This window comes from Pseudophryne corroboree, chromosome 9 (genome assembly GCF_028390025.1).
Source record: "Pseudophryne corroboree isolate aPseCor3 chromosome 9, aPseCor3.hap2, whole genome shotgun sequence".
Lineage (NCBI taxonomy): Eukaryota > Metazoa > Chordata > Amphibia > Anura > Myobatrachidae > Pseudophryne > Pseudophryne corroboree.
Window position 1 is genome coordinate 305,076,863 of NC_086452.1, and position 25,824 is coordinate 305,102,686.

General features: G+C 50.1%; 1 protein-coding gene across 3 annotated transcripts in view; it reads right to left on the reverse strand.

The window, feature by feature from the left end:
• IFT56 (intraflagellar transport 56) overlaps positions 1–25,824 on the reverse strand; it is a 417,739-nt gene that overhangs the window by 313,464 nt on the left and 78,451 nt on the right. For 2 of the 3 annotated variants that reach the window (XM_063940414.1, XM_063940413.1), the window contains one exon: positions 21,799–21,891. The exons of the other annotated variant lie outside the window; for it this stretch is intronic. In XM_063940414.1, coding sequence (XP_063796484.1) covers positions 21,799–21,891 — 93 coding nt within the window. The remainder of the gene's footprint in view (positions 1–21,798; positions 21,892–25,824) is intronic. 3 annotated transcript variants of the gene reach the window in all.

Genomic DNA, 25,824 nt, shown 5'->3' on the forward strand with positions numbered 1-25,824 from the left:
TCTATCGAGAGACCATGCAAGTCTGAGAAACAATGTCGTCTGGGCCACGCTGGAGCGATTAGAAGTAGTGTTCCTCCTTCTTGCTTGAACTTGCTTATCACCCTGGGCAGAAATAACACCGGAGGGAACACGTACGGTAGCCGAAAGTTCCATGGAATTGCCAGTGCGTCCACAAACGCTGCTTGAGGATCCCTTGTCCTTGCTCCGAAGACCGGAACCTTGTGATTGTGTTGAGACGCCATCAGGTCTACATCTGGTAGGCCCCACTTGTCCACTAAGAGTTGAAAGACTTCCGGATGAAGACTCCACTCTACGGCGTGTACGTCCTGATGACTGAGGAAGACCGATTCCCAGTTGATGAGTCACGGCATGAACACTGCCGATATCACTGGGAGATGGCGTTCCGCCCAACAAAGGATTTTTGATACTTCCATCATTGCCATGCGGCTTCGAGTGCCGCCTTGATGATTTATGTACGCCACTATGGTGGCGTTGTCTGACTGTACTTGAACAGGCTTGTTCTGTACCAGAGGCAGGGCTAGTGTCAACGCATTGAACACTGCCCACAATTCTAGAATGTTTATCGGGAGGAGAGATTCCTCCCTGGTCCACGACCCTGAAGAGAGTGTTACTCTAACACTGCGCCCCAGCCCCGCAGACTGGTATCCGTCGTCAGAAGGACCTAGTTGGAGATCCAGAAGGGACGACACCTGCTCAGTTGCTGGTCCTGTAGCCACCAGCTCAGTGACAGGCAGACCTCCGGAGTCAAGGAGACCATGCGAGTCTTAATCCGGTGAGGCAGGCCGTCCCACTCGGAGAGTATCAACCTCTGCAGAGAGCGGGAATGAAAAAGAGCATACTCCACCATGTCGAAAGCCGACACCATGAGGCCTAGTACTTGCATCGCCAGGTGTATCGACACACGTGGGCAAGTGAGGAAGCATCTTATCTTGTCCTGACGTTTTAGGACCTTCTCCGGAGACAAAAAATAGGATTTAGGTTACTTACCGTTAAATCCTTTTCTCGTAGTCCGTAAAGGATGCTGGGGCCCATATTAGTACCATGGGGTATAGACGGGTTCACCAGGAGCCATTGGCACTTTAAGAGTTTAATAGTGTGGGCTGGCTCCTCCCTCTATGCCCCTCCTACGAGACTCAGTCTAGAAACTGTGCCCGAGGAGACGACAAACTTCGAGAGAAGAAATTACACAGATAATGGCGAGATTCATACCAGCTCACACAACATGCAAATCCGGCCAACATGCCAGAAAAACTCAGCAACTGCTGAAAACCGTAAATAACGCAGAACTTACCTAGGAACCAGGTAGAAATTAACTATAAAACCAAAGCAGGAAAACGCAGCGCTGGGCGGGCGCACAGCATCCTCTACGGACTACGAGAAAAGGATTTACCGGTAGGTAATCAAAATCCTATTCTCTCTTACGTCCTAGAGGATGCTGGGGTCCATATATTAGTACCATGGGGATGTACAAAAGCTCCAGTACGGGAGGGAGAGCGCGGAGGCTCCTGCAACACTGCTTGACCAAACTTGAGGTCATCAGAGGCCAGAGTATCAAACCTGTAAAATTTGGCAAACGTGTTCGACCCCGACCAAGTAGCAGCTGGGCAGAGTTGTACCGCCGAGACACCATGGGCAACCGCCCAGGAAAAGCTCACTTTACGAGTAGAGTGGGCCTTTACAGATTTTGGACACAGCAATCCTTCCGTGGAATAGGCATGCTGGATAGTGAAACTGATCCAGCGTGAAATCGACTGCTTAGAAGCAGGACATCCAATTTTCTTGGGATCATAGAGGACAAACAGAGTCACTTTTCCTATGACGAGCCGTCCTCTTCACGTAAATCTTCAAAGTCCTCACCACATCCAAGGCCACTGAAGTAATTGAGGAGTCAGTAGCCACTGGCACCACAATAGGTTGGTTGATATGGAAAGCCGACACAACCTTAGGTAGGAACTGTGGACGAGTCCTAAGTTCCGCCCTGTCCTCATGGAAGATCAGATAGGGTCTTTTACAAGATAAAGTCCCCAATTCCGACACGCGTCGTGCAGAAGCCAAGGCCAACAAGGTGACCACCTTCCACGTGAGAAACTTGAGATCGACCACCTGTAGAGGCTCAAACCAAGCAGATTGCAGGAACTGCAACACCACATCAAGATCCCATGGTGCCGTAGGCGCCACAAAGGGAGGCTGGATGTGCAGAACCCCTTTCAAAAAGGTCTGAACCTCAGGAAGAACAGCCAATTGTTTTTGGAAGAAGATGGACAAAGCAGAGATCTGGACCTTGATGGAGCCCAATCTTAGTCCCATATCCACCCCTGCTTGCAGGAAAAGGGGAAAACGTCCGAGTTGAAAATCCACCGCAGGAAATTTTCTGGATTCACACCAGGAAACATATTTTTTCCAAATACGGTGGTAATGTTTAGACGATACTCCCTTCCTAGCCTGAACCAGGGTAGGAATAACCTCGCTCTGGATACTTTTCTGGACTAAGATCTGGCGTTCAACCGCCAAGCCATCAAACGTAGCCGCGGTAAGTCTTGATAGGCGAACGGCCCCTGCAGCAGCAGATCCTCCCGAAGAGGTAAGGGCTCTGGATCTACCAGAAGAAGATCCAGCAGATCCGCATACCAAGCCCTTCGCGGCCAGTCCAGAGCAATGAGGATTGCCTGAACCCTTGTTCTTCTTACCAGCTGAAGAACCCTTGGGATCAGAGGAAGTGGAGGGAACACCCACGGTGCTACCACCGCCACTGCCTGAGGGTCTCTCGACCTGGAACAGTACCTCCCCAGCTTCTTGTTGAGGCGGGAGGCCATCGTTTCTATGTGAGGAACCCCCTACCAAGCGGTTGCTTCCTCGAACACCTTCGGAAAGGAGGCCCCACTCCCCTGGATGGAGATCGTGTCTGCTGAGGAAGTCTGCTTCCCAGTTGTCTACTCCCGGAATGAAGATTGCTGACATCACTACAGCGTGCCTTTCTGCCCAGAGAAGGATTTTTGACACCTCTGACATTGCAGCCCTGCTCTTCGTTCCGCCTTGACGGTTTATGTAGGCCACAGTGGTCACGTTGTCCGACTGTACCTGAACAGCCCGATCTTGTAGCAGATGTGTTGCAGGAGGGCGTTATACACGGCCCTTAGCTCCAGGATGTTTATCGGGAGAAGGGATTCTTGAAACGACCACTTTCCTTGAAAGGTTTCCCCCAGAGCGACTACTCCCCAACCTCTTAGACTCGCATCTGTGGTTAAGAGGATCCAGTTCTGAATTCCGAATCTTCGGCCTTCCAGAAGGTGTGGAAGTTGTAGCCACCAGAGGAGTGAAATCCTGGCTTTCGGAGATAGGCGTATCCTCTTGTGCATGTGTAGGTGAGAGCCCGACCGCTGGTCCAAGAGGTCCAGTTGAAATGGACGAGCGTGAAACCTGCTGTACTGCAGAGCCTCGTAGGCGGCAACCATCTTCCCCAGAAGGCGGATGCATTGATGAACCGACACCCGGGTAGGCCTTAAGACCTCCCGGACCATTGTTTGAATCACCAATGCCTTCTCCACCGGGAGAAACACCCTCTGCACCTCCGTGTCGAGGATCATTCCCAGGAAAGACCGCCTCCGCGTCGGCTCCAGATGAGACTTTGGAAGGTTCAGGATCCAACCGTGCTTCCTGAGCAGCTGTGTCATGAGCGCGAAGGATCGCAATAACCTCTCCCTGGACGACGCCCTGATCAGGAGATCGTCCAGATAAGGAATTATGTTCACCCCCTGCTTGCGGAGAAGAACCATCATCTCCGCCATCACCTTGGTAAAAATCCTTGGTGCTGTGGAGAGGCCAAACGGCAGCGCCTGGAACTAATAGTGGTCGTCCAACAGCGCAAACCTGAGGTATGCCTGATGCGGTGACCAAATGGGGATGTGGAGGTAAGCATCCTTGATGTCCAGAGACACCAGGAACTCCCCCTCCTTTAGCCCTGAGATGACAGCTCTCAGAGATTCCATCTTGAATTTGAACTTCCTGAGATAAGGGTTCAAAGACTAAGTTCAGAATAGGTCGTACCGAACCATCCGGTTTCGGTACCACGAAAAGGTTTGAATAATAACCCTTGTTCCACTGCTGAGGCGGAACCGGAACGACGACTTCGGACACCACCAATTTTCTGATGGCCTCCAGAAGAATCACTTTGTCCGCCAACAGAGATGGTAAGCCTGACTTGAAGAAACGGTGAGGCGGGGGATCTTGAAACTCCAGTCTGTACCCCCTGGACACTATATCCAGGACCCAGGGGTCCAGACCAGACGACACCCAGACGTGGCTAAACTATCGGAGTCTCACCCCCACCTGACCGTCCTCCAGGCCCAGCCGTCCGCCGTCATGCAGAGGGCTTAGTGGCATCAGAAGCGGGCTTCTGGGTCTGGAAACCTGCGGAAGCAGGTTTCTTTCCTTTAGTATGACAACCTTTGAAGAAGGTGTTCGAAGGCTTGTTTTTTTTTGCCTCGCGGGCCAAAAGGACTGTGGCGCGGCTGGTGTAAAAGGCTTCTTCGTAGCCGGTGCAGCTGAGGGGAGAAAAGTAGGCTTACCCGCGGCAGCCTTGGCAATCCACGCATTCAGCGCCTCCCCAAAGAGAGCCTGACCCGTGTAGGGTAGGCCCTCCACGCTCTTCCTGGATTCCGCAGACCATTGGCGCAGCCAGAGACCCCTGCGAGCCAAGACGTACATGGAGGATATCCCCGCAGCCATGGAGCCCAGGTCCTTCATGGAATCCACTAGGAACCCTGCAGAATACTGAATATGGCGTAAAAACATATCAACGTCATCTTTATCCAGCGTAGCCGAGTCTTCCTGCATAGTGATAGACCACCCCGCAATAGCATTTGCAATCCAAGCACAGGCTATAGTAGGCCTTAATATAGCCCCAGAAGCCGTGTACATGGATTTTAACGTAGCATCCACCTTGCAATCCACCATGTCTTTCAACACGGTAGATCCAGGTACTGGCAGCACCACCTGTTTGGACAGCCTAGATACAGAGGCATCAACCAACGGCGGGGACTCATATTTTTTCCTGTCTTCCTCTGGGAAGGGAAAAGCAACCAAAACCCTCTTAGGCATCTGAAATTTCTTTTCCGGAGTTTCCCAGGCCTTTTCAAAGATAGCGTTTAATTCTTTGGATGCTGGGAAGGTGAGGGGGGCTTCCTGTTTTCTGTAAAGAAGGCCTCCTACACCTGATCCGGAGCTGTGTCCGAAATGTGCAAAACATCTCTAACAGCCGCAATCATCAACTGTACCCCCTTGGCAAGTGATGCCGCTCCCCTCGACACATCCGCGTCACCGTCTGCAGTGTCAGAGTCGGTGTCCGTGTCAGCCTGCAACATTGCAAGTGCACGTTTCTGAGAATGAATCGCAGTGGACCCAGAGGAGGCAGTATCAGACCATACAACCATAGAGGACTGGAGGACCTGAGTGGCGTGCTCAGTCCAAGCAATTCTATCAGAAGTCCCTTAATAGGTGACACAGCCTGTATACAGCTTCCCCCCCCCCCCTCCCCCCCTTCTACAACCCCCTTGGTACTGTACAGATAGCTGGAGATTGCTCTGGAGGGACCTGGATCCACTTGGCAGTGAGAGCAGGCAGGAAAAATGGCTCTGAACGCTGCTGGGTCCGCTCTGAGGAGAAGCTCCGCCCCCTTCAATGGCGCCAGCTTCCCGCTCTGTAAGGAGATTATACTGGCCTGGAGGAACAGTGGCTGACCCGGATCCGCAAACCCCATCAGGAGATGACCAGTGTAGGGTCTGGAGCAGGCCCAGGACGCTCCCCCCAGTGCCGCACCAAAGTACACTGAGCCGCCCAGGAGCGCGGTCAAGGCCGCGTTCCCGCCCTAATAGCCGCCCTCTTCACACTGTCCCCCCGCTTGCTAGGGGGGATAGTGACTAACTCACCATGTACAGCATCTGGAGGGGTGGCAGCCGGCTGCTGGGGCAAGCGTTCCCCTGTGGCGGGGCGCGATCGGACCCCCCCGGAGCTAACGTCCAGTCAGCGGGAGCAGTGGCTCAGGACCCCGCGTTGCGGACACTGCAGTATAGCCCCTGAAACCGTGTAAATGGATTTTAGCATAGCATCCACCTTGCAATCTGCAGGTTCTTTCAACGCGGTAGATCCAGGGACTGGTAAAACCACCAGTTTGGACAGCCTGGAGACAGAGGCGTCAACTATCGGAGGAGACTCACTTTTTCCTATCTTCTTCTAGGAAAGGAAAAGCAACTAAGACCCTCTTAGGGATCTGGAATTTCTTTTCCGGATTTTCCCAGGCTTTTTCAAAGTTAGCATTTAATTCTTTGGACGCCGGGAAGGTGAGGGGGGGCTTTTTACGGTCAGTGAAAAAGGCCTCCTCCACCTGCTCAGGAGCTGTGTCAGTAATGTGTAACACATCCCGTACAGCTTCAATCATCAACTGCACCCCCTTAGCAAGTGCTGCCGTCCCCCTCGACACATCCCCGTCACCGTCTGCAGTGTCAGAATCGGTGTCCGTATCAGCCTGCATAAGCATTGCAAGTGCACGTTTGTGAGAATGTACCGCAGGGGACCCGGAAGAAGCAGTATCAGACCATACAACCATAGAGGATTTTAAGACCTGAGTGGCATGCTCAGTCCTAGCATCCCTATCAGAAATCTGAGAAATAGTCCCCCTCAGAGAGACTAACCATTCTGGCTCTCTAGCTGGGATCTGCGCTACAACAGTGCAATCCTGATTACCTGGTATGGAGTCCTCCTGGGAAGATAAATCCTCTGCAGCATATGAAAGTGTCCCTAGACATGTTGTCACACACACACCAAACACCCCACAAACACACAGGGTATTGGGTAGACAGAGCTTCCCCCCAAGAATGGCAGAGAGACACAGAGATTGGAGCCAACCCACACACAGCGCTTTTAGAGGTATAGGGAGACCCTGACTGAGTTCCTTAATAGGAGACACACCCTGTATACAGCCTCCCCTCCCTTCTACAACCCCTTGGTACCGTACAGATAGCTGGAGTTGCTCTGGAGGGACCTGGACATCCACTGGCAGTGATTGCAGGCAGGAAAAATGGCGCTGAACGCTGCTGGGTCCGCTCTGAGAAGCTCCGCCCCTTCAATGGCGCCATCTTCCCGCTCTTGAAGATTATACCGGCCTGAGGAATTTTTAGCTGGCTGAGATCCACGGACCCCGACAGGCTTGATGTGGTCAGTGTAGGGCTTTGTGCTGGCTCAGGGCGCCCCTCACAGCGCCGCACCGCAGTACTGCTGAGCCGTCCCAGAGAGCGGTTAAAACCGCGCTCCCACCCTTAAGCCGCCCTTTTTACACTGACCCCCTGCTTTCATCTGTGATGAGCACAGGGCGCCAGTGGCAAATTTGCCAATCTTGGTGTTCTCTGGCAAATGCCAAACGTCCTGCACGGTGTTAGGCTGTAAGCACAACCCCCACCTGTGGACGTCGGGTCCTCATACCACCCTCATGGAGTCTGTTTCTGATCGTTTGAGTAGACACATGCACATTTGTGGCTTGCTGGAGGTCATTTTGCAGGGCTCTGGCAGTGCTCCTTCTGTTCCTCCTTGCCCAAAGGCGGAGGTAGCGGTCCTGCTGCTGGGTTGTTGCTCTCCTACGGTCTCCTGATGTACTGGCCTGTCTCCTGGTAGCGCCTCCATGCTCTGGACACTACGCTGACAGACACAGCAAACCTTTTTGCCACAGCTCGGATTGATGTGCCATCCTGGATGAGCTGCACTACCTGAGCCACTTGTGTGGGTTGTAGACTCCGTCTCATGCTACCACTAGAGGGGTTCACTACGGCTGGCCGGCGGTCGGGCTCCCGGCGACCAGCATCCCGGCGCCGGGAGCCCGACCGCCGGCTTACCGACAGCTTGGCGAGCGCAAATGAGCCCCTTGCGGGCTCGCTACGCGCGCCACACTAATTTATTCTCCCTCTATGGGGGTCGTGGACCCCCACGAGGGAAAATAAGTGTCGGTATGCCGGCTGTCGGGCTCCCGGCGCCGGTATACTGAGCGCCGGGAGCCCGACCGCCGGCAAACAGAAGACCACCCCACTAGAGTGAAAGCACCGCCAGCTTTCAAAAAGTGACCAAAACATCAGCCAGAAAGCATAGGAGCTGAGAAGTGGTCTGTGGTCACCACCTGCAGAACAACTCCTTTATTGGGGGTGTCTTGCTAATTGCCTATAATTTCCACCTGTTGTCTATTCCATTTGCACAACAGCATGTGAAATTGATTGTCAATCAGTGTTGCTTCCTAAGTGGACAGTTTGATTTCACAGAAGTGTGATTGACTTGGAGTTACATTGTGCTGTTTAAGTGTTCCCTTTATTTTTTTGAGCGATAGATAGATAGATAGATAGATAGATAGATAGATAGATAGATAGATAGATAGATAGATAGATAATTAATATATCTAATCTCTTTCATATATCTGTAACCCCAAGCCCTCTACCAAAAAAAATCAGGTGTTTGCTCCCGATACACAATCTTGAGTGGTATGTGGAGGGGTAGGACACAGTATTGTGCGTGCCTAGTTACCTCTCTAGCAGCGGGATATGTAAACTGTCCACACACTCCTCAAAATGGTCTACAGTACAGTACGGTGCAGTACAGTAATATTGTTACTGGGAATTTACAGACTAAACAGTCTGTTTACATGGTGTATCATATGCACATATCAAATGAAATGTCATAACCGATAGTCCGTTTTAAGATTACATTATACTGTAATCACCAAATTATAGCTTGAAACCAATAATGAAAATAATAAGATTTTACTTACCGGTAAATCTATTTCTCGTAGTCCGTAGTGGATGCTGGGGACTCTGTAAGGACCATTGGAATAGACGGGCTCCGCAGGAGACAGGGCACTTTAAGAAATTGGATACTGGTGTGCTCTGGTTCCTCCCTCTATGTCCCTCCTCCAGACCTCAGTTAGAGAAACTGTGCCCGGAAGAGCCGACAGTACAAGGAAAGGATTTTGGAATCCAGGGCAAGACTCATACCAGCCACACCAATCACACCGTATAACTTGTGATAAACTTATCCAGTTAACAGTATGAACAATAACAGAGCATCAGATCAACCCTGATGCAACTATAACATAACCCTTATGTAAGCAATAACTATATACAAGCATTGCAGAAAAAAGTCCGCACTTGGGACGGGCGCCCAGAATCCACTACGGACTACGAGAAATAGATTTACCGGTAAGTAAAAATAAAAATTTACTCACCTGTAATTCTATTTCTCGTAGTCCGTAGTGGATGCTGGGAACTCCGTAAGGACCATGGGGAATAGACGGCTCCACAGGAGACTGGGCACATCTAAAGAAAGAATTAGGACTATCTGGTGTGCACTGGTCCCTCCCCCTATGACCCTCCTCCAAGCCTCAGTTAGGACACTGTGCCCGGAAGAGCTGACACAATAAGGAAGGATTTTGAATCCCGGGTAAGACTCATACCAGCCACACCAATCACACCGTATAACTTGTGATACTATACCCAGTTAACAGTATGATAACAAAAGGAGCCTCTGAACAGATGGCTCGCAATAATAACCCGATTTGTGTAACAATAACTATTTACAAGTATTGCAGACAATCCGCACTTGGGATGGGCGCCCAGCATCCACTACGGACTACGAGAAATAGAATTACCGGTGAGTAAATTCTTATTTTCTCTGACGTCCTAGTGGATGCTGGGAACTCCGTAAGGACCATGGGGATTATACCAAAGCTCCCAAACGGGCGGGAGAGTGCGGACGACTCTGCAACACCGAATGAGAGAACTCCAGGTCCTCCTCAGCCAGGGTATCAAATTTGTAGAATTTTGCAAACGTGTTTGCCCCTGACCAAGTAGCAGCTCGGCAAAGTTGTAAAGCCGAGACCCCTCGGGCAGCCGCCCAAGATGAGCCCACCTTCCTTGCGGAATGGGCTTTTACAGATTTAGGCTGCGGTAGTCCTACCGCAGAATGCGCCAGCTGAATAGTGCTACAAATCCAGCGCGCAATAGTCTGCTTAGAAGCAGGAGCACCCAGTTTGTTGGGTGCATACAGGATAAACAGCGCGTCAGTTTTCCTGACTCCAGCCGTCCTGGAAACATAAATTTTCAGGGCCCTGACTACGTCCAGTAACTTGGAATCCTCCAAGTTCCCAGTAGCCGCAGGCACCACAATAGGCTGGTTCAAGTGAAACGCTGATACCACCTTCGGGAGAAACGGAGGACGAGTCCTCAATTCTGCCCTATCCATATGGAAAAATAGATAAGGGCTTTTATAGGACAAAGCCGCCAATTCTGACACACGCCTGGCCGAAGCCAGGGCCAACAGCATGACCACTTTCCACGTGAGATATTTCAAATCCACAGTCTTAAGTGGTTCAAACCAATGTGATTTCAGGAACTCCAAAACCACATTGAGATCCCAAGGTGCCACTGGGGGCACAAAAGGAGGCTGAATATGCAGAACTCCCTTGACAAAAGTCTGAACTTCAGGCAGGGAAGCCAGTTCTTTCTGGAAGAAAATCGACAGGGCCGAAATCTGGACCTTAATGGACCCCAATTTGAGGCCCAACGTCACCCCTGTTTGCAGGAAATGCAGGAATCGACCCAGTTGAAATTCCTCTGTTGGGGCCTTCCTGGCCTCACACCAAGCAACATATTTTCGCCAAATGCGGTGATAATGGTTTGTGGTGACATCCTTCCTGGCTTTGATCAGGGTAGGAATGACTTCCTCCGGAATACCCTTTTCCTTCAGGATCCGGTGTTCAACCGCCATGCCGTCAAACGCAGCCGCGGTAAGTCTTGGAACAGACAGGGCCCCTGCTGCAGCAGGTCCTGTCTGAGCGGCAGAGGCCAAGGGTCCTCTGAAAGCATCTCTTGAAGTTCCGGGTACCAAGCTCTTCTTGGCCAATCCGGAACCACGAGTATAGTTTTCACTCCTCGCCTTCGTATTATTCTCAGTACCTTGTGAATGAGAGGCAGAGGAGGAAACACATAAACCGACTGGTACACCCACGGTGTTACTAGAGCGTCCACAGCGATCGCCTGAGGGTCCCTTGACCTGGCGCAATATCTTTTTGGCTTTTTGTTGAGGCGGGACGCCATCATGTCCACCTGTGGTCTTTCCCACCGGTTAACCAGCATTTGGAAGACTTCTGGATGAAGTCCCCATTCTCCCGGGTGGAGGTTGTGCCTGCTGAGGAAATCTGCTTCCCAGTTGTCCACTCCCGGAATGAACACTGCTGTCAGTGCTAACACATGATTTTCCGCCCATCGGAGAATCCTTGTAGCTTCTGCCATTGCCCCCCTGCTTCTTGTGCCGCCCTGTCTGTTTACATGGGCGACCGCCGTGATGTTGTCTGATTGGATCAGTACCGACTGGTTCTGAAGCAGGGGCCTTGCTTGGCTTAGGGCATTGTAGATGGCCCTTAGCTCCAGAATATTTATGTGAAGCGAAATCTCCTGATCTGACCACAGTCCTTGGAAATGTCTTCCCTGTGTGACTGCCCCCCAGCCCCGAAGGCTGGCATCCGTGGTCACCAGGACCCAGTCCTGTATTCCGAATCTGCGGCCCTCTAGTAGATGAGCCCTCTGCAGCCACCACAGCAGCGACACCCTGGTCCTTGCCGACAGGGTTATCCGCTGTTGCATCTGGAGATGGGACCCGGACCATTTGTCCAACAGGTCCCACTGGAAAGTCCTTGCGTGGAACCTTCCGAATGGAATTGCTTCGTACGAAGCTACCATTTTTCCCAGGACTCGTGTGCATTGATGTACCGACACCTGTCCCGGTTTTTGGAGATCTCTGACTAGAGATGACAACTCCTCGGCTTTTTCCACTGGAAGAAACACTTTTTTCTGGTCTGTGTCCAGAATCATTCCCAGGAACAGAAGACGTGTCGCCGGGACCAGCTGTGACTTTGGAATATTGAGAATCCAGCCGTGCTGTTGTAGCACTTCCCGAGAAAGTGCTACCCCCACTACCAACTGTTCTTTGGACCTCGCCTTTATCAGGAGATCGTCCAAGTACGGGATAATTAAAACTCCCTTCTTGCGAAGGAGTATCATCATTTCGGCCATTACCTTGGTAAAGACCCTCGGTGCCGTGGATAACTCAAACGGCAGCGTCTGGAACTGATAGTGACAGTCCTGTACCACAAATCTGAGGTACTCCTGGTGAGGGGGGTAAATGGGGACATGTAGGTACGCATCCTTGATGTCCAGGGAGACCATGTAATCCCCCTCGTCCAGGCTCGCAATAACCGCCCTGAGCGATTCCATCTTGAACTTGAACCTTTTGATATAAGTGTTCAAGGCTTTTAAATTTAAGATGGGTCTCACCGAACCGTCCGGTTTCGGTACCACAAACATTGTGGAATAGTAACTCTTTCCTTGCTGAAGGAGGGGTACCTTGACAATCACTTGCTGTGAATACAGTTTTTGGATAGCCACCAACACTGCCTCCCTGGCAGAGGGAGTTGCTGGTAAGGCAGATTTTAGAAAACGGTGGGGGGGGGGACGTCTCGAATTCCAGCCTGTACCCCTGAGATACTACTTGAAGGGTCCAGGGATCCACCTGTGAGAGAGCCCACTGTGTGCTGAAATTTCTGAGACGGGCCCCCACCGTACCCGGGTCCCCCTGTGAAGCCCCAGCGTCATGCTGTGGACTTACCGGACGCGGGGGAGGACTTTTGCTCTTGGGAACTGGCTGTATGCTGCAGCTTTTTCCCTCTACCTTTGCCTCTCGGCAGAAAGGACGCGCCTCGAGCCCTCTTGTGTTTTTGGGGCCGAAAGGACTGTACTTGATAATACGGTGCTTTCTTTTGCTGTGGGGTAGCTTGTGGCAAAAATGTCGATTTCCCAGCCGTAGCTGTGGAAACGAGGTCTGAAAGACCATCCCCAAACAGTTTCACCCCCTTATAAGGCAAAACTTCCATGTGCCTTTTTGAATCGGCATCACCTGACCACTGCCGAGTCCATAACCCCCTTCTGGCGGCAATGGACATTGCACTTATTTTTGATGCCAGCCGGCAAATATCCCTCTGTGCATCACGCATGTATAAGACAGCGTCTTTTATATGCTCTACTGTCAGCAAAATATTGTCCCTATCCAGGGTATCAATATTATCCAACAGGGAATCTGACCACGCAGCAGCAGCACTGCACATCCATGCTGATGCAATCGCTGGTCGCAATATAATGCCCGTGTGTGTATATATCGCTTTTAGGGTAGCTTCCTGCTTTCTATCGGCAGGATCCTTTAGGGCGGCCGTATCCAGAGACGGTAGTGCCACCTGTTTTGATAAACGTGTAAGCGCTTTATCTACCCTAGGGGATGTTTCCCAACGTGACCTATCCTCTGGCGGGAAAGGGTACGCTGCCAATAACCGTTTAGAAATTATCAATTTCTTATCGGGGGAAGTCCAGGCTTCCGCACACACACCTCATTTAATTCCTCAGATGCAGGAAAAACTACTGGGAGTTTTTTCTCACCGAACATAATACCCTTTTTTGTGGTACCTGGGGTACTATCAGAAATGTGTAATACATTTTTCATTGCCTCAATCATGTAACGGGTGGACCTATTGGAGGGTACATTAGTCTCATCGTCGTCGACAATGGAGTCGGTATCCGTGTCGACATCTGTGTCTGCCATCTGAGGTAGCGGGCGTTTTAAAGCCCCTGATGACATTTGAGACGCTGGAACAGTCACAAGCTGAGTAGCCGGCTGTCCTATGTCGTCAAACCTTTTATGTAAGGAGCTGACACTGTCACGTAATTCCTTCCATAAGTCCATCCACACAGGTGTCGACCCTTCAGGGGGTGACAACACACTTACATGCATTTGCTCTGCCTCCACATCATTCTTCTCATCGTACATGTCGACACAGCGGTACCGACATACAGCACACACACACAGGGAATGCTCTGACAGAGGACAGGACCCCACAAAGCCCTTTGGGGAGACAGAGGGAGAGTATGCCAGCACACACCAGAGCGCTATATACCACAGGGATATCACCTATAAAGTGTGTTTTCCCCTTATAGCTGCATATATATTATACTGCACCTAAATTTGTGCCCCCCCTCTCTTTTTTACCCTTTCTGTAGTGCAGGACTGCAGGGGAGAGCCAGGGAGCGATCCTTCCAGCGGAGCTGTGAGGGAAAATGGCGCCAGTGTGCTGAGGAAGATGGCTCCGCCCCTTTTTCGGCGGGCTTTCTCCCGCAATTTTAAGATTTCTGGCAGGGGTTAATATACACCTATATAGCCTCTGGGGCTATATATGGTGTCAGTTTGCCAGCCAAGGTGTTATTTATTGCTGCTCAGGGCGCCCCCCCCCAGCGCCCTGCACCCATCAGTGACCGCAGTGTGTGGTGTGCATGAGGAGCAATGGCGCACAGCTGCAGTGCTGTGCGCTACCTTGGAGAAGACAGAAGTCTTCAGCCGCCGATTTTCCGGACCTTCTTGCTTCTGACTCTGTAAGGGGGACGGCGGCGCGGCTCCGGGAACGGACGACGAGGTCGGTTCCTGTGTGCGATCCCTCTGGAGCTAATGGTGTCCAGTAGCCTAAGAAGCCCAAGCTACCACCACTTAGGTAGGTTCGCTACTTCTCCCCTTAGTCCCTCGCTGCAGTGAGCCTGTTGCCAGCAGGTCTCACTGTAAAATAAAAAACCTAAATTATACTTTCTTTCTAGGAGCTCAGGAGAGCCCCTAGTGTGCATCCAGCTCAGCCGGGCAAAGAAATCTAACTGAGGCTTGGAGGAGGGTCATAGGGGGAGGAGCCAGTGCACACCAGATAGTCCTAATTCTTTCTTTAGATGTGCCCATTCTCCTGCGGAGCCGTCTATTCCCCATGGTCCTTACGGAGTTCCCAGCATCCACTAGGACGTCAGAGAAATCTTATTTTCTCTAACGTCCTAGTGGATGCTGGGGACTCCGTAAGGACCATGGGGATTATACCAAAGCTTCCAAACGGGCGGGAGAGTGCGGATGACTCTGCAGCACCGAATGAGCAAACACAAGGTCCTCCTCAGCCAGGGTATCAAACTTGTAGAACTTTGCAAAAGTGTTTGAACCCGACCAAGTAGCTGCTCGGCAAAGCTGTAATGCCGAGACCCCTCGGGCAGCCGCCCAAGAAGAGCCCACCTTCCTTGTGGAATGGGCTTTTACTGATTTTGGCTGCGGCAATCCTGCCGCAGAATGAGCCTGCTGAATCGTGTTACAGATCCAGCGAGCAATAGTTTGCTTTGAAGCAGGAGCACCCAGCTTGTTGGGTGCATACAGGATAAACAGTGACTCAGTTTTCCTGACTCTAGCCGTTCTGGCTACATAAACCTTCAAAGCCCTGACCACATCTAGTAACTCGGAATCCTCCAAGTCACGAGTAGCCACAGGCACCACGATAGGTTGGTTCATATGAAAAGATGACACCACTTTTGGCAGAAATTACGGACGGGTCCGCAATTCCGCCCTGTCCATATGGAAAACCAGATAGGGGCTTTTATGTGACAAAGCCGCTAATTCTGACACACGCCTAGCTGAAGCCAAGGCTAATAGCATGACCACCTTCCACGTGAGAAATTTTAACTCCACGGTTTTTAGTGGCTCAAACCAGTGTGACTTCAGGAAACTCAACACCACGGTAAGATCCCAAGGTGCCACTGGAGGCACAAAAGGGGGCTGAATATGCAGCACTCCCTTCACAAACGTCTGGACTTCAGGAAGAGAAGCCAGTTCTTTTTGAAAGAAAATGGATAGGGCCGAAATCTGGACCTTAATGGAACCCAATTTTAGGCCCAAAGTTACTCTCGACTGTAGGAAGTGAAGGAAACGGCCCAGCTGGAATTCCTCCGTAGGGGCATTCCTGGCCTCACACCAAGCAACATATTTTCGCCATATACGGTGATAATGTTTAGCCGTCACATCCTTCCTAGCCTTTATCAGCGTAGGAATGACCTCATCCGGAATGCCTTTTTCTGCTAGGATCCGGCGTTAAACCGCCATGCCGTCAAACGCAGCCGCGGTAAGTCTTGGAACAGACAGGGCCCCTGTTGCAACAAGTCCTGTCTTAGAGGCAGAGGCCATGGGTCCTCTGTGAGCAGTTCTTGCAACTCTGGATACCAAGTCCTTCTTGGCCAATCCGGAACAATGAGTATTGTTCTCACTCCTCTTCTTCTTATGATTCTCAGCACCTTGGGTATGAGAGGAAGAGGAGGAAATACATAGACCGACTGGAACACCCACGCTGTCACTAGAGCGTCTACAGCTATCGCCTGAGGGTCTCTTGACCTGGCGCAATATCTCTGTAGCTTTTTGTTGAGGCGGGATGCCATCATGTCTACTTGTGGCAGTTCCCACCGAGTTGCAATCTGCGTGAAGACTTCTTGGTGAAGTCCCCACTCTCCCGGGTGGAGGTCGTGCCTGCTGAGGAAGTCTGCTTCCCAGTTGTCCACTCCCGGAATGAACACTGCTGACAGTGCGCTTACGTGATTCTCCGCCCAGCGAAGAATTCTGGTGGCTTCCGCCATCGCCACCCTGCTCCTTGTGCCGCCTTGGCGGTTTACATGAGCCACTGCGGTGATGTTGACTGACTGAATCAGCACCGGTCGGTCACGAAGCAGGGTCTCCGCTTGTCGTAGGGCGTTGTATATTGCCCTTAGTTCCAGGATGTTGATGTGAAGACAAGTCTCCTGACTTGACCACAGACCTTGGAAATTTCTCCCCTGTGTGACTGCTCCCCACCCTCGGAGGCTTGCGTCTGTGGTCACCAGGACCCAGTCCTGAATGCCGAATCTGCGGCCCTCGAGAAGGTGAGCACTCTGCAGCCACCATGGCCCTGGGGGACAGGGTGATCAGCCGATGCATCAGTAGATGTGATCCGGACCACTTGTCCAACAGATCCCACTGAAAGGTCCTCGCATGGAACCTGCCGAAGGGAATGGCCTCGGATGAGGCCACCATCTTTCCCAGGACTCGCGTGCAGTGATGCACCGACACCTGTTTTGGTTTTAATAGGTCTCTGACCAATGTCATGAGCTCCTGAGCCTTCTCCATCGGGAGATAAACCCTCTTCTGGTCTGTGTCCAGAATCATGCCCAGGAAGGGCAGACGAGTTGTAGGAATCAACTGCAACTTTGGAATATTCAGAATCCAGCCGTGCTGTTGTAATACTTCCCGAGAGCGTGCCACGCTGATCAGCAACTGCTCTCTGGACCTCGCCTTTATGAGGAGATCGTCCAAGTATGGGATAATTTTGACTCCTTGCCGTCGCAGGAGCACCATCATTTCCGCCATTACCTTGGTAAATATTCTCGGTGCCGTGGAGAGACCAAACGGCAACGTCTGGAATTGGTAATGACAATCCTGTACCACAAATCTGAGGTACTCCTGATGAGGTGGATAAATGGGGACATGAAGGTAAGCATCCTTTATGTCCAGAGACACCATAAAATCCCCCTCCTCCAGGCTTGCGATGACCGCTCTGAGCGATTCCATCTTGAACTTGAACCGTTTCAGGTATATGTTCAGGGATTTTAAATTCAATATGGGTCTGACCGAACCGTCCGGTTTCGGTACCACAAACATGGTCGAATAGTAACCCCTTCCCTGTTGAAGGAGGGGAACCTTTACCACCACCTGCTGAAGATACAATTTGTGAATTGCAGCTAACACTATTTCCCTCTCTAAGGGGGAAGCTGGCAGGGCCGATTTGAGGTAACGGTGAGGGGGCATCTCTTCGAATTCCAGCTTGTATCCCTGAGACACAATCTCTATAGCCCAGGGATCCACCTGGGAGTGAACCCACTTGTGGCTGAAATTTCGGAGACGCGCCCCCACCGGGCCTAGCTCCGTCTGAGGAGCCCCAGCGTCATGCGGTGGATTTAGTGGAGGCCGGGGAGGACTTCTGTTCCTGGGAACTAGCTGTATTATGCAGCTTTTTTCCTCTACCCCTGCCTCTGGCAAGAAAGGACGCACCTCGTACTTTCTTGCCTCTCTGTGATCGAAAGGACTGCATTTGGTAATATGGTGCTTTCTTAGGTTGTGAGGGAATATATGGCAAAAAATTTGACTTTCCAGCCGCAGCTGTGGAGACCAGGTCCGAGAGACCGTCCCCAAACAATTCCTCACCCTTGTAAGGTAAAACCTCCCTGTGCCTTTTTGAGTCGGCATCGCCTGTCCATTGCCGAGTCCACAGGACCCTTCTGGCAGAAATCGACATTGCATTTATTCTAGAGCCCAGTAGGCTAATGTCTCTTTGGGCATCTCTCATATACAGGACAGCTTCTTTTATATGCCCCAGGGTCAGTACTATAGTATCCTTGTCCAAGGTATCAAGTTCCTCAGATAAGGTATCTGTCCATGCTGCTACAGCACTACACATCCAGGCCGACGCAATTGCCGGCCTTAGTAGGGTACCTGAATGTGTATAAATGGACTTCAGGATACCCTCCTGCTTTCTATCCGCAGCATCTTTTAGGGTGGCCGTATCCTGTGACGGCAGGGCTACCCTCTTGGATAAGCGTGTTAAAGCTTTGTCCACCCTAGGGGAGGATTCCCAGCGTAACCTGTCCGTTGGCGGGAAAGGATACGCCATAAGCATCCGTTTGGAAATCTGCAGTTTTCTATCTGGAGAATCCCAAGCCTTTTCACATAACTCATTTAACTCATGTGACGGGGGAACAGTCACCTCTTGCCTTTTTCCCCATACATATAAACCCTCTTGTCAGGGACTGGGGTTTCCTCTGTGATGTGCAACACATCCTTCATTGCTATAATCATGTAACGGGTGGCTTTAGCCATTTTAGGCTGTAACTTTGCATCATCGCCATCGACACTGGAGTCAGAATCCGTGTCAACATCTGTGTCAACAATTTGGGATAGTGGGCGCTTCTGAGACCGTGACGGCCTCTGCGACATAGGATCAGGTATGGGCTGAGACCCCGGCTGTCCCAAGGCTTCAGCTTTATCCAACCTTTTATGCAAGGAAGTAACATTATCATTTAAAACCTTCCCCATATCCATCCAATCGGGTGTCGGCGCCGACCCCACATTCATTTGCTCCCGCTCTGTTTCCACATAGCCATCCTCGTCAAACATGCCGACACAAGCGTACCGACACACCACACACACAGGGGAAGCTCTTTTTGAAGACAGTTCCCCCACAAGGCCCTTTGGAGAGACAGAGAGAGAGTATGCCAGCACACACCCCAGCGCTATATGTCCCAGGAGTCACACAGTAACTTAGTGTTAACCCAGTAGCTGCTGTATATATTGTATTTGCGCCAAATTTATGTGCCCCCCCTCTCTTTTTACCCTCTTCTACCGTGATTCTGCAGGGGAGAGCCTGGGGAGCTTCCTCTCAGCAGAGCTGTGGAGAGAAAATGGCGCTGGTGAGTGCCGAGGAAGAAGCCCCGCCCCCTCAGCGGCGGGCTTCTGTCCCGCGTTTCTGTGTAAAATATATGGCGGGGGCCCATGCATATATACAGTGCCCAACTGTATATATGCCCACTTTTGCCAAGAGGTCTCTAATTGCTGCCCAGGGCGCCCCCCCCTGCGCCCTGCACCCTACAGTGACCGGAGTGTGTGGGTTTAGTGTGGGAGCAATGGCGCACAGCTGCAGTGCTGTGCGCTACCTCATATGAAGACTGGAGTCTTCTGCCGCCGATTTCGAAGTCTTCTTGCTTCTGACACCGGCTTCTGTCTTCTGGCTCTGCGAGGGGGACGGCGGCGCGGCTCCGGGATCGGACGACCAAGGGTGCGATCCTGTGTACGATCCCTCTGGAGCTAATGGTGTCCAGTAGCCTAAGAAGCAGGACCTATCTTCAGTGAGTAGGGCTGCTTCTCTCCCCTCAGTCCCACGTAGCAGAGAGTCTGTTGCCAGCAGATCTCTCTGAAAATAAAAAAACCTAACAAAATACTTTCTTTTTAGCAAGCTCAGGAGAGCTCACTAAGTAGCACCCAGCTCGTCCGGGCACAGATTCAAACTGAGGTCTGGAGGAGGGACATAGAGGGAGGAGCCAGAGCACACCAGTATCCAATTTCTTTCTTAAAGTGCCCTGTCTCCTGCGGAGCCCGTCTATTCCCCATGGTCCTTACGGAGTCCCCAGCATCCACTAGGACAATAGAGAAAATAAAATTGCATGTGTGTTGGGAGGAAGGGGAGGATTCAGTAGCCATTAATGTAGGAAAGATCTGACTCCAATCCATACCCGGTATTATCCCTGGATTCATATGAAAACTGCATGCGTCATTTAGCCCACAGAGCATACATAGGCATTGTGTATTTACAATTACAATGCTACTGTGCATTGACACACAACACTCCGCAATATCACTTTGTTGCCCTACATAATTGGATATTGCAACTATATAACAAGTTATATCATTGCAGAGTATTCTACATAATTTGTGTTTTGTTTAGAATACTATTGTGCTGCTGTTGGCTCTCCGATCCTGCTGCTTTGTTCCCCCTTCATTGTTTATAGTAGTGGAAAATGAGGGAGATCATAATCTTGATGAAAGAAAAAAATGTTTCCATTTATATCAGGCTGTACGTATGACATGACTAATAGTTATGAGCATTTTGTATGACTAACATTTGATTGTATAACGATCAGACATTATATACAAAACTGTAAACTTTTGGATGAATTACCAATGTCGATGTTCAATGCAAATGAATACTGTGATGTTCATTTCCATGGTGTTTCAATAAAAACATTTCTAAAATACTACTTTGCCAATCTGCTTCAATTCAAAAGTTGCCTACAAATACATCTTGTTATGGTAGCAATATACAGGTATGGGCTCAATTCGATTAGACGCAACTTACCTGTGTCCGCAAGTGCAGTTATATGCCGCACTTACAGTACCACCAGACTCACAGATTTGTGTTCACAGTCCCATAGGGCTGCATACAAAAATCCATAAGTCAGGGGCAAGATCGGGCAGGGACAGGGGCGACTTGCAGGGCCACTGAAAGATTTTCCACGTGTTACAAGAGCAACACCCTCTCCCCCACACACACACAATTTTGATTAGACCCATATGAACGAAGAAGTATCCAATTAACAGAGTGGTACGTATATCATGCCCATTGTCAGTCATAGAATCTGAGTATGTTACATTAATATGAAATACTTGGTATACATCGATAACAGGATATTGTGGAAGTGTGGACCAGTTTATCAAGGTAACCAATACCAGGATTATATATAGGAATTGTTTCCATAGATATTAAGAATTAGATTCACTAGGGATTTTTTTTTTTTTAACAGTTTATTAAACTTTTTTCAACAACGATCATCATTTCCATTATTTATATAACTATACTATAATGAGTTAGTTATAATTCTAATACCTGCATGAGTGCCCAAAATAGAAGACTTTTCTTTTTGGTTTATCAATACCTCTATTCTAGAAAGCACCACCCATACATATTAAATAAGATATTCTATGATATTCTTTTTCCATTTTGATTATAAGCACTCACATGGATGGCCCTATTTGACCTTTGCTTTGGTTTCTACTTTTAATTACTGTCTGCACGCCATGTACTAATTGTATTATTCGTAATAAAATATTGGCGATAATTATACATCGCATAGGATAATAATCAGGTGCACCCCTTGCAACCCCCTTCCCTTCCACGTTTCCAACACCTATGACAATAATAACAAAATTAATTTGAGTTCTTGTCTTTTTTCCCCAAAGTTTGCTTAATTGTATCAGTGCAGTATTGGACTGGGAGTATGTTACCTCTAGAGATTTTTTGTAGTCACCCAGATGAAATGAGCAGTATCCGATCCACAAATCCGTGTCTTCTTCACTCTCCCCAATATGGCGTTTAAACTATGAAGACAAAGTCATACATTCAATCTTACAGAATTTTTTTTCACACAGGATTTGTGCTGCATTGATTACAAAATGAAGCATTACTCTGCTCAAGGAAAAGATTGGGCATATTTTCTCAAAGTTGACCATGTCGATATTCATAATGTCAACATAAGAATGTCGATATTGTCAACATATTTATCATGTCAACACTGATAAAATGTCAGCAATGTCTACTTAAAGTAAGCCTACCACTACCACTAACCCTAATACCAACACTAATACTAATGTTGACATTTGCACAATGTCAAAGAAAGAAGAAAAATTGCAGGTGCACACTCTGGACACTAAACCGTGCTAATGACAATAATAATAGTAAACTATGCAATAGAGCAAAAAATAGGATTTTAATTACCTACCGGTAAATTCTTTTCTCGAAGTCCGTAGTGGATGCTGGGGTCCATTTTAGTACCATGGGGTATAGACGGTTCCGCAGGAGCCTTCGGCACGTTAAGACTTTTCAACAGTGTGAAATGGCTCCTCCCTCTATGCCCCTCCTCCAGACCTCAGTATAGGAACTGTGCCCGAGGAGACGGACATTTACGAAAGAAGAATTTACATTAAACTAGTGGCGAGATTCACACCAGCTCACACCATACCAAAAACATGTCGCCTAACATGGCCTTTAACCAGTAGCGCTCTTGCCACGGGCAAGCAGGCTTTTTGCCCGGGACGCCGTAACCCTGAGGGCACCGCTACCGCCGTGGCAAGAGCAGCTACTGATCCACCCTCCCCCCGGCTGCAGCGAGCGCCATGTGCGCCCGCTGCAGCCGGGGTCGCTGACTGACGCTAGAGGTCAAAATTTACCCCTAGTGTCAGTGCGGCGCTGCTATGGAGCCAGCGCCCAGAGACAGCAGCGGCAGCAGCGGTCCAGAAGCAGGAGCGAGGCTGGTAAGTATTGTGTTTCTTTTTTTTTTAGAGTTTCAAAGCGGCACTACTACAGAGGGCACTACTACAGGGGGCACAGCTACAAGGGGCACAGCTACTGGGGGAACTGCTACAGGGGGCACTGCTACAAGGGGCCACAACTACAGGGGGCACAACTACAGGGGGCACTGCTACAGGGGGAACAGATACTGGGGGCAAATTAACTTGGGCACAACTATTGGGGGCACAACTACAGGAGGGCACAAGTACAGGGGGCACAACTACTGGGGGCAAATCTACAGGGGGGCACAACTACTGGGGGCACAACTACAGGGGGCACATACTGGGGGCACTGCTACAAGGTGCAATTCAACTGGTGGCACAACTACAAGGGGCACAACTACAGGGGCACTACTATAGGGGGCACTGCTACAAGGGGCACAACTACTGGGGGCACTACTAAAAGAGGCAATGCTACAGGGGGAACAGCTACTGGGGGGAAATTAACTGGGGGTACAGCTACTGGGGTCACAACTACAGCGGGGTTCAAGTACAGGGGGATAACTGTGGGCATGCCCCTTCCTTATGAAGAAGCCACGCCCCTTCCCTATGAAGAAGCCACACCTCTATTTTGGGGCACGCGTCCTCGGCGTGCACCAACTGTATTTTACCTGGAGGGGAAGGTGGGATGGGGGGTTGGGGTGATGGGGGGGGAAGGGGAGGGGCGCGCCACAGGAAACTTTCGCCCTGGGCGCCACAAGGTCTAGAAACGGCCCTGCCTTTAACATAACCCATGCTAACGTGCATGTATAACGTAACAGCAACTCATGTAAAACATCTTAACACGTGAGAACCTGTGTAAAAAGACAAAACGTCATTTGCAGGAAAAATGAGCACTGGGCGGGCGCCCAGCATCCTCTACGGACTACGAGAATTGGATTTACCGGTAGGTAATTAAAATCCTATTTTCTCTTACATCCTAGAGGATGCTGAGGTCCATTTTAGTACCATGGGGATGTACCAAAGCTCCCAGTACGGGCGGGAAAGTGCTAATGTTCCTGCAGAACTGACTGAACAAACTGAAGGTCGTCAGCAGCCAAGGTGTCAAACCTGTAAAACTTAGCAAAAGTGTTTGCCCCTGAACAAGTAGCTGCCCGGCAAATTTGCAACGCCGAGACACCCCGGGCAGCCACCCAGGAAGAACCCACTTTCCTTGTAGAGTGGGCCTTTACCGAACTCGGTAACGGCAATCCTGCCGTGGAATAAGCGTGCTGAGCGGTACCTCTGATCCAGTGCGCAATAGTCTGCTTAGAAGCAGGACCCCCCATATTGTTGGGGGTCATAGAGGACAAACAAAGATTCTGTTTTCTTTATCCAAGCCGTTCTTGCAACATAAGTCCTCAACGCTCTGACGACATCCAAGGACTTTGAAACGGCTGAGGTGTCAGAAGCCACTGGCACCACCACAGGTTGGATGATATGGAAATAAGACACAACCTTTGGAAGAAAATGCTGACGCGTCTGCAGTTCAGCTCTATCTTCATGAAAGATCAAATAAGGACTCTTGTGTGACAGAGCCCCTAATTCAGACACTCGTCTGTCTGAGGCCAAGGCCAACAGCATGACCACTTTCCAAGTGAGAAACTTCAACTCTACCTCTTGTAGAGGCTCAAACCAGTCCGATTTAAGGAACTGCAACAACACATTAAGATCCCATAGCGCCGCAGGAGACACAAAGGGAGGTTGGATGCGCAGAACCCCCTTCACGAACGTCTGGACCTCAGGAAGGGAAGCCAACTGTTTCTGAAAGAAAATGGACAAGGCTGAAATTTGGACCTTGATGATAGACCCTAATCTCAAGCCTGTAGAAATAGGAGAAGACGTCCTAATTTAAACTGCACTGCAGGAGACTTCTTGGATTCACACCAAGATACATATTTTCTCCAAATACGATGGTAATGTTTGGACGTTACCCCTTTCCTGGCCAGAATAAGAGTGGGAATTACTTCATTGGAAATACCCTTACGGGCTAGGTTCTGGCGCTCAACAGCCATGCCGTCAAACGCAGCCGCGGTAAGTCTTGATAAACAAATGGCCCCTGCTGAAGCAGGTCCTCGCGAAGAGGAAGAGGCCGAGGATCTTTCAGTAATAACTCCTGAAGATCTGGATACCAAGCCCTCCTTGGCCAGTCTGGAGCAATGAGAATTGCTTGAACCCTTGTTCTTCTGATGATCTTGAGAACTTTTGGTATTAGTGGAAGTGGAGGGAACAGATACACCGACTGAAACACCCACTGGGTCACCAGTGCATCCATTGCTATTGCTTGTGGGTCTCTCGACCTGGAACAATATTTCTGAAGCTTCTTGTTGAGACGTGATGCCATCATATCTACTTTTGGAACGCCCCAACGATCTGCTACCTCTGCAAAGACTTCTTGATGAAGACCCCATTCTCCTGGATGGAGATCGTGTCTGCTGAGGAAGTCTGCGTCCCAGTTGTCCACTCCCGGAATGAAAATTGCAGACAGATTTTGCATGTCTTTCTGCCCAGAGGAGTATCTTTGTCACCTCTGCCATTGCTGCTCTGCTTTTTGTTCCGCCCTGGCGGTTTATGTAAGCTACTGCCGTTACATTGTCTGACTGGATCTGTATGGGACGACCTTGAAGAAGGTGTGCCGCTTTATGAAGGCTGTTGTATACAGCTCTCAATTCCAGAATGTTTATGTGAAGGAGTACTTCTTGACTTGACCATCGTCCTTGGAAGCTTTTCCCTTGCGTGACTGCTCCCCAACCTCGGAGGCTTGCATCTGTGGTCACCAGGATCCAAGTCTGAATCCCGAACCTGCGTCCCTCCAGGAGGTGAGAACTTTGAAGCCACCAAAAGAGTGAAATACTGGCTTTTGTTGACAGGATTATCCTCCGGTGCATGTGTAGGTGCGAACCGGACTACTTGTCCAGTAGGTCCCGTTGAAACACCCTGGCATGGAATCGGCCAAATTGTAGAGCCTCGTAGGTCGCTACCATC